At 48.7% G+C, this 8430-nt stretch overlaps 1 protein-coding gene across 1 annotated transcript in view; it reads left to right on the top strand.

Moving 5' to 3' along the window:
• SNAP29 (synaptosome associated protein 29) overlaps window positions 1-7800 on the top strand; it is a 25570-nt gene extending 17770 nt beyond the window's left edge. Inside the window, exon 6 of the mRNA XM_027847483.1 lies at window positions 4211-7800. Coding sequence (XP_027703284.1) covers window positions 4211-4368 — 158 coding nt within the window. The 3' untranslated portion in view covers window positions 4369-7800. The remainder of the gene's footprint in view (window positions 1-4210) is intronic.
• The last annotated feature ends 630 nt before the right edge of the window (window positions 7801-8430 follow it).

Here is an 8430-nt window from a genome sequence, read left to right as displayed (position 1 = left end):
AATTGCCTAACAGAAGAAGAAGAAGAAGAAAGGGGCAGCTAGGTGGCACAGTGGGTAGAGCAGCGGCCCTGGAGTCAGGAGGACCTGAATTCAAATGCGGCCTCAGACCAAACACTTGACACTACCCCAATTGCCTAAAAAAAGAAGAAGAGGAGGAAAGGGGCAGCTAGGTGGCGCAGTGGGTAGAGCAGCGGCCCTGAAGTCAGGAGGACCTGAGTTCAAATCCGGCCTCAGACACAGAACACTCACTAGCTGCATGACCCTGGGCAAGTCACTTAACCCCAAATGCCTCACCAAAAAAAAAAAAGAAGAAAGAAAGGCAGAAGTCTGTTTTTTGCCTTGGTCCTGATGGCCGAGAGGTGGTGCTGCTCATTCCCCATCACAAAACGGCTGTAGTCCTTGACTGTCTGGCTATTCTACAAAGAGAACAGCTCAGGAGAGAGAGGCACATGGTGGTACAAGTGGGCTGCAGTGTATTACAGTAGATAGAAGGCGTGTGTATCAGAGCCCCCTCAAGGAGGCCTGTAGTCAGAAAGGAGCTGGTCTTTCTTAAAATGAGGCTTTGTTTTAGAGCACCGCTGGTGCTCTGGTGTCCAGAGAGTGTCAGCTGAGCCCAACAAAGGCCACCAGTCTGGTGAATAGATGCTTTCTGGAGGTGTGTGTGAGCATGTGGACAAGATCCCGAGGCTGAGACGGCGTATCTGAGGAAGGAAAGATTTAGCTGGAGGTATCAGAGACAGACGTCTTCATCGGGGATGTTGTATTTGAGCTGAGTCTAGTTAAATGAAAGGATCACAGGTCGAGAGATGGAGGGGACCTTCAGGATCATCTCCGCTGTGTTTGACAGATGGGGAGACTGAGGACCAGATTTCAGTTGTCACTGTGCCCTCCACGTGCTTATCTCATTCTGAGCCTCAGAGCCAGCTACCTCGTAAGGGCCACACAGAGATTCTCCATCTGTGAATTAGAGAACTGAGCTTCAGAAAGGTGAAGGTGTTTGCCCGTGATCTTGTAGCTAGCAAGCAACAGATGCTTGTCCCTTCTGTCTCTGAGTAGGCCAGACTTTGTGGCTAGGGCCATGGGGTTCCCATCTCAAGTGGCCGTGTAAAAGCCTCCCCTTAGGAAGAAGAGGCATTAATGACTCTGCTATGAAGAGAGATGTGGTGTGGGGAGAGGTGCCCTGTACTCTTGTTTGGAGTCATGGCTCTCATCCTTAACAGCGGTATGACCCTGGGCAAATCACTGAACCTCTGGGACCCTCTGCTTCCACACGAGGGAGTTCATTCATAGGAGCTGAAAGAGACCCTGGACTGGCTTATAGCGAAGGACCTTTCTGATTCTAAATCAAATAAACAACCACAGGCTCGACAGCATGAAGAGACCAGAGACCACCTGGTTCTCCCCTTCCCTGAACACACCCTTCTCCAGCTCCCCTGACAAGGGGTCATTGTGCAGCCTTGGCTTAAAGGTCCCCCGGGAGGAGGAGCCTCCACTGCCCGCTGGGGCAGCCTCCTCCCCTCTGGGATGGCTCCGTTGGTGAGGAGTTGGGTTCTGAGCCTCCGTCTGCCTCTCTGTGACCAGGGGCCAAGCAGAACAAATCTGGTCCCTCTCCATTGACCAAGAGCATGTCCATCCTAGCTCATTGTTCCTGGGCCAGGGATCGTGAGACTGTGACCCTTGGTGAGCTGAGAGAGGGATTTTTATGGTGTGTGGCTGTAGTTTCCCGAGTTCACCTTCATATGGCTGAATCTTGAGGCGCTTCAGCACCCCGGATTCCCTCCTCTTGATTGTTGGTGCCTTTCCCAAAAGATGGAACCTAGAAAACATTCTCGGCTGAGGTCTGAATAGGGTAAAGTCCAGCGGGACTCTCATCTCCGTAGTCCACTAGTGGTAGGCTCTCTTCCCATTCCCGTGGGTTCATGGGTTTGTATCATCACAAACCCTATCTATTTTTACAGCCTTGTATCTCCCAGCTCTCCCACGCTATAATCCCACATCGTCAACTGCTTATCAGACATCTCGGATTGGATCTCCCATAGGTGTCCCAAACCCAACGTGTCCAAAGCCCTACCCCCTCCTCTTTCAGACTTCCCAAGGACCTTCAAGGAGACTTCACCCCATATACCCAAGCACTTGCTAGATCTCACCATTTCCCCTCTCCCAGCCTCTCTTTGTCTGTGTCTCCTTATCTCCACTCACCCTGGCTCAGGCCCTCACCACATCAAGCCTAGACTGTTTCAGTAGCCTTCCGGCTGGTCTCTCCACCCGAGACCTGTCCCCTTTCCAACCCATCCTCCGCTCTGCGTCATCTGAAGCCAGTCTGACCTTGCCTTCTCCCACTTCTCCTTAACCCCACTCACTACAGTCCTTTTACTCCTACTATGAGATGATGGATGGGAAGCACTTGGCAAACTTACAGCTTGGTAGAATTACTAGCTCTTATTATTGTTATTACTACAGGGTCACGTAGAAAATTTTTCGTAATCTGGCCCCTTCCAAGCTTTCTTCTGACGGTTTGCTCCCCTCTGGGATCCAGCAATCCTAGCTTCGTGTGCCAGCCTCCAGCCTTTACACCAGCCCTCCCCCGGCCTCCTTCAGGACAGAGCCCAAATGCTGCCTTCTGCAGGAAGTCTTTCTTGGGCCTCCCCTCTCCTCGGGTGTGCCTTGGATGCTCCTGGCTTGTTTTGTGTGCTCTCCCCCATTACACGGGAGCTCTGTCGCGTCTGGCCGATGGATTACCTCCAGGGTTTCCTGTGTGTTCACAGTGGTGGCTTCTGACTGGTGCCCTGCCTCCTCATCAAAATTATGTTGCTTTTTTGTCCCTAAGAGTTTTCCATCCTGCCTGCCTTGATCTCCTTTCCCTGTAGAATTTTCATCTGTGCGATTGTTGATTGTCCCTCTGCTTCCTCTGAGTCCTTGAGATGACTTAGCTCTGCCCAAACCAGTGGGGCTGTGTGTCCAATGCTGCCTGACATCCCTGTGTCACAGGTTGTGAGAGAGAAGGACCTTTCCTTCCCCAAGGTTCTCTTCGTTTCTACTTCAGCCACCAGGCCGTCCCCTTCCCTTATTTGTTACTGGCCTCCTTGGGAGCTGGAGCTAATGTCTTTGCACTGGACAGCCTGCCATAGCGTGAACAACTGTCGCATTAAAATGCTGACCGTTTTTAGGAATTTAAGTTAAAAAAGTCTCAAAGGACTTAGGTACTCGTTTATGGACTTAGATATCCCGTTTGTCGTGGGAAAAGATACCAGAGTGTGGGAGGGTATTATGGTTATTGTGACTAGGAGTCCTGCCTGAGCCGCTCCCTCTCAGTTGTGTGACCTTGAGCACGCGCCTTCCCTCTCTGGGGCTCAGCTTCCTTCTCTGTAAAGTAGGTCAGCATTTTGAGGTACCTACTATGTGCCAGCACTGGACTATGTGCTGGGGATACAAAGGAACATAAAATATGGTCCCTGCTCTCAAGGTGTTCACAGTCTAGCGGAGGAGACATAAGAACAGCTTTCTACAAACAAGATACAGAAAGAAGGCCCCAGAATTACAAGGAATTGGGAAGGGCTTCCAGTAAAAGGTGGAGTTTTAGGTAGGACTTAAAGGAAGCAAGGATAGGGAGACGAGGAGAGAACATTCCAGGAATAGAGTTGGGAGACAGAGTGTCTTGTAGGAGGAACAGTAAGGTGGCCAGTGTCACTGGGTACGTGAAAGAGGGGATAATGTGTAAGAAGACTGGGGAGGTAACTGGACGGGGTGGGCAGGTTATGAAGAGCCAACAGAATTTTATATTTGGTCCTGGGGGTGATAGGGAACTCCCTAGGATAGACTGGGATGGGAAGAGACATGAGGCAGACAGATCCCCAGCAGGCTGTTGCAGTAGTCCAGGTGTGCACCAGCTGGGGACAGTGTCAGAGGAGAGGAGGGGGCATGTGAGAGAGATGCTGCAAAGGTGACATCAGCATGCCTTGGCACCATGTTGGATATGGGGGGTGAGAGGGTGAGGAGACCAGAATGCCTCCTACATGTTGTGAGCCTGGGAGACAGGGAAGATGGCGGCCCCATCTACAGTAATTGGGAAGGTGGCTGGGGGATAAAAGCAGTAAGGCCAGTTTTGTATGTGTTGAGTTTGCTAAGGGATCTCCAGTTCCACATGCCAAGAGGCAGTTGCAGATGCTAGCCTGGAGAGGTTAAACCTGCTCGCTCTTTTCTCTCCTCACAGATGAGATGTCCAAGGGGCTTGGCCGCCTCAAGGACATCGCCTTGGGAATGCAGACTGAAATAGAAGAACAAGATGACATTCTTAACCGGCTCACAACCAAAGTCGACAAGCTAGACATAAATATCAAAAGCACAGACAAAAAAGTCCGGCAGCTTTAGAGACAAATGAGGTTTTCTGTTCATCTGCCACGGAACGATTTGAGAAATTCTTTCCTTCCCAAGACGTTTTCCAAAACGTTTGGGAGAATTCCATTTCACTACTTTAGTAGGTTACTGATTAAGACATGTCTGCAAGAGGTACAACAGCATGAGTCTTCTGAAAGGTTATTTAGCCGGGATGGACAGAAGGGAGGGCAGCACTGAGTGACCAATGCCCCGGATGCCTTGCTGGAATGAGAAGAAAGTAACTTTAGTTCTCAGCTTAGTGAAAAGACATAATCATCCTAGGAAACACGGAGAGCTTCTCACATTGCTGTTTGTCAAAACGGAGGGCCTGCTGTGCTCTCCACCCAGAGGCGTCAGACCTGAGTGGGGTCCCAGGCCCCTTTTGTTGTCCCCCTTCTTGTTGGAGACAGATTCGCTTCCCCACCTGGACGTTCCATCTGACAGCATTATCCTGCAGAGATTGAGGTCCTGAATGGGAGCCCCTCCCCTCCTGTGCTTAGCTGACCTGTCCTCTCTGCTCCTCCTCGTTGGTCCTTCCTCCCGGCCACTGTGGTTGTGAAGGCCATGTGCCTTCTTCCTCGATGCCAGCGACTTTGCCAGTTGAACCATTCTTTCATATCCCCTGGAAGTCTTCAATGACTGCCTGTCCAGAATTAGGAGCAGACTATCCCTCTGTGCCCGGGACTGACTGGCTGAGGAGTGCTTAGGGCCCTCAAAGAGTGTGTGTGCCGTCTGCAGGCTTTTCCTTTCCCAAGAACTGGACAAAAAACTCTCTTTGTACCATCTTATCCCCCCGCCCCTGCACACTAGCAGTGCTCTGACTAATCCCCTCTTTTCAATCTCAATTCATGCAAGTCAGTCTATAACAAAAAGAGGATTTGAAAAAATATGATTTGACTCTGGCAGGAAAGAGGCAGACAGATCTTGTCACCAGATTCTCAGCTTCAACTAGACATTGTCTGTTCCCCGTTTAATGGGTCACACTCCACCACAGTCCTTGTTTCGGGTAAGAATGTCTGCACCAAGACTAGGAGAATCCAGGAAGAAATCCAAGGTGCCCCCAGGCCAAATTAGGCCTGGGGCCACACTGTTGAGGCAGAGAAGTATGCCTATTAGTAATTAGTATGTCAGTAATAGTTATGCTTGTTAGTAAGGATAGACCTGCTGGGTTGGAGCTGGCCCTTTTCTTATTGAGTCTCTGTTTCTTACAGTCAGTTCCTTGGTAACTTTGCCATCTTAGGCAAGGAACTGTCTCTCTGTTTCTGTCTGTCCCCCTGCCACCTATCTAGACATAGAGCGCTTGGGTGTGTATGTCTCTCTCTCTATATCTAGATCTTTATCTATAACGAGACGCAGAGGCACCTACCCAATGCCGAACGACACCAGCCACGTGCACTGGATGCCTTCAAAGAATTGTGGATCCAGTTGTTCTAATAGGCCTGATGTGAACTCGGTTCGCTTTTTGAGCATTAAGGGAAAGTGATTTCTTAAATAAAAGACACTCAGCTGGGTGAGCACCTGCTTTGTTCCAGGGTAAAACCAAGCAGGAAGTCCATTTTTAAAGCGACTTATTTCTTAGAAGCCTTTTTCAGAGGATGAAAGTCAGCTCTCATTATGAGAAAAGAGCAAGAGGATTTCTTCTGCCCCTGGTGCCTATTCCATCTTCACATGCTCCGTGCCTTTGATCTTTGCAGCCTTCAGAGATAGGCCCAGCAGAGAGCTCTTGGGAGCACCTCTGGTGCAGCAGATCTTGAGTTTTCTCACCAGTGGTCGTGACTGTCTGGAGAGCTGCCATTTCCTGAAGCTGCTCAGGGCCTGGTTGCAGCCTCCTGATGATGACTGAAGGGAGAAGCCAAGTGAGAAGGGAGTTAAGTCACAGAAGTGAGATTGCCTATTGCTTTGCTCCAGACTTCTAGTAAGAAAGCGCACCCTCCCGTTAGCACGCTCACTGGTGGGTCCAGCCGGACCAAGAGGGCCGAGCTTTGGGGGCAAAGATTCTAAGACTGCACTCAGACCTGAGTTCAGCTCCCTTCTCCTGGGGTTTTTACCAATGCCTTTCTTGACCTTCCTCCACCTCACCTGATTCTGTCTGCTGGTTTTTTGTAATGAAAGGGAGAGGTCATTACATCTTGGGCTTGGAAAAGTAATTTTGAAGGCAGCTAGTCACTCCTGTCTGTCAAGGAACAAAGTGCTAATAAGCTAACGTAGATCATTAAACACAGCCGGTTCCAAGTAGACAGCCTAACCCCTGCTGAAGAGTCCTTGAGAAGCTGGACACCTCCTGGGACAGACTTTCCAGGTGATCACTCGTGAAGCTGCCCATTGTGTCTGCTTGATAACCAGCTGTAGCCAAAGGCAGGTACAGCCAAAGCACATCCCTGGTGCCAGATGTCGCCTAACTTGGAAAGAAGCACAGAGGAGGCTCCTGTGAGGCTTCATCGTCTTTTTACCTGCGCACTTTGATGGAAATGCATCTATAAATGCTTCTCCTGATCTCTCCAACAAAGGTTGAGAGCTTTGGCTGTGTCTGGGTCTCAGGATCATACCCTGTGTGAGGGCGTAGGGGAAGAACATGGGTGCTGACTGTGGGACCCAACCACAGGTGTGTTCCTTGTAAGACCTCAGGCAGCTTAGAACACAGCCAGACAGAAGGAATTTTCCAGAGTTATGCAGGAACACAGACATCAAGGCAAAATCACCTTGGCAAACAGCTTCCCCAAGCTTCATTGCTCAGCCACACGCAAGGCTCCTCTGGATTTCTTACCCTCCCTTCTCCCAGAAGACAAAGGCTAACCTACCACAACCCAAGGGTGTCAGGCTATGTTTGCTTCTATCTCCTGCCATCCTGCCTGAGTTCAATTGCTGTGCCTCCTTGATTGTGCCGAGAGATTGTTGAACATGGTTTCTCACCTGAGTTAGGGCCCCTCCACAAAAGTTACAAATGCAACTCCAGCCTGAAGGGAACCTAATGTCCATAACTGGGCTGGAAACAAATTGCCTTTCCAGAAGTGGCTTATCTTCTAGAGCAGAGTTGCTGCAAACTTTCCTATTCTTGGATTGGGTTTGAAATATGCTGCGCAACTAACTGTTATTGATACTTCTCTTGAAAAAAAGACTGCTTTTAACACCCAGCCAGTACAAATGTTTCTGTGCATCCCCTGGAAAAGAACACTTTGATTTGAACGCAAGAATCTGAAAGACTCAGATCAAAAGGCAGACATTTAAGGATGCAACTAATCTTCAGTACCTCTAACTTGATTTTGTTGATCTGTTATTTTAATTGTAAAACCATACCAGTTTGTTACTAATCTCACATATAACGGAAATAGAAATCCTTTCATGGAGACTTAAAAGCAAAAAGCCTTGCTTGAGCAATTCCATTGGTAAAAATTGAAATGTTATGTCATTAAAAAGGCTTACTGTACAGTGGCTTGTCATTGTGTGAATCCTGTCAACGTCGTTACAGTCATTTTCACAGTTTCTGCTAAATTAGGTGCTAGGTTCAATAACAATTAATATGCTTATATATAATCACTCAGTTGGGTATAGAGATCTGTCTTACCCAAGAAGGAAATAAAGGAAGGGGATAAGAGATATGGGGGAGAGGTAATAAAAGGGAGGGTGGATTAAGGGAGGCAGCGGGCAGAAGCAAAACAGACTTTTGAGGAGGGACAGGATAAAAAGAATGCTAAGCGGGAGAAAATAAGATGGAGGGAAATCATAACAGTGAATGTGAATGGGATGAACGCACCCATGAGACAGAAGCAGATGGCAGAATGGATTAGAAACCACAATCCAACAACACGTTGTCTGCAAGGGACAGAAAAACAGCTAAAGGACTGCAAGCAGAGTGTTCTGCTTCAGCTGAAGTAAAGTCAAGGGTAGCGACCATGATCTCAGACAAAGCAAAAGCAAAAATAGACACGATTAAAAGAGATCATCGGAGGAAGTGCATGTTCCTAGACGCTGAAGTGACATGAAAAAAATTTACATCGTTTCTCTGATAAAGGCCTCGTTTCTCAAATATATGGAGAACTGAGTCACATTCGTGAAAAT

The sequence above is a fragment of the Vombatus ursinus genome, unplaced genomic scaffold (genome assembly GCF_900497805.2).
Source record: "Vombatus ursinus unplaced genomic scaffold, bare-nosed wombat genome assembly UNPS02015411.1, whole genome shotgun sequence".
NCBI lineage: Eukaryota > Metazoa > Chordata > Mammalia > Diprotodontia > Vombatidae > Vombatus > Vombatus ursinus.
This window is presented reverse-complemented; position numbering and strand designations above follow the sequence as displayed.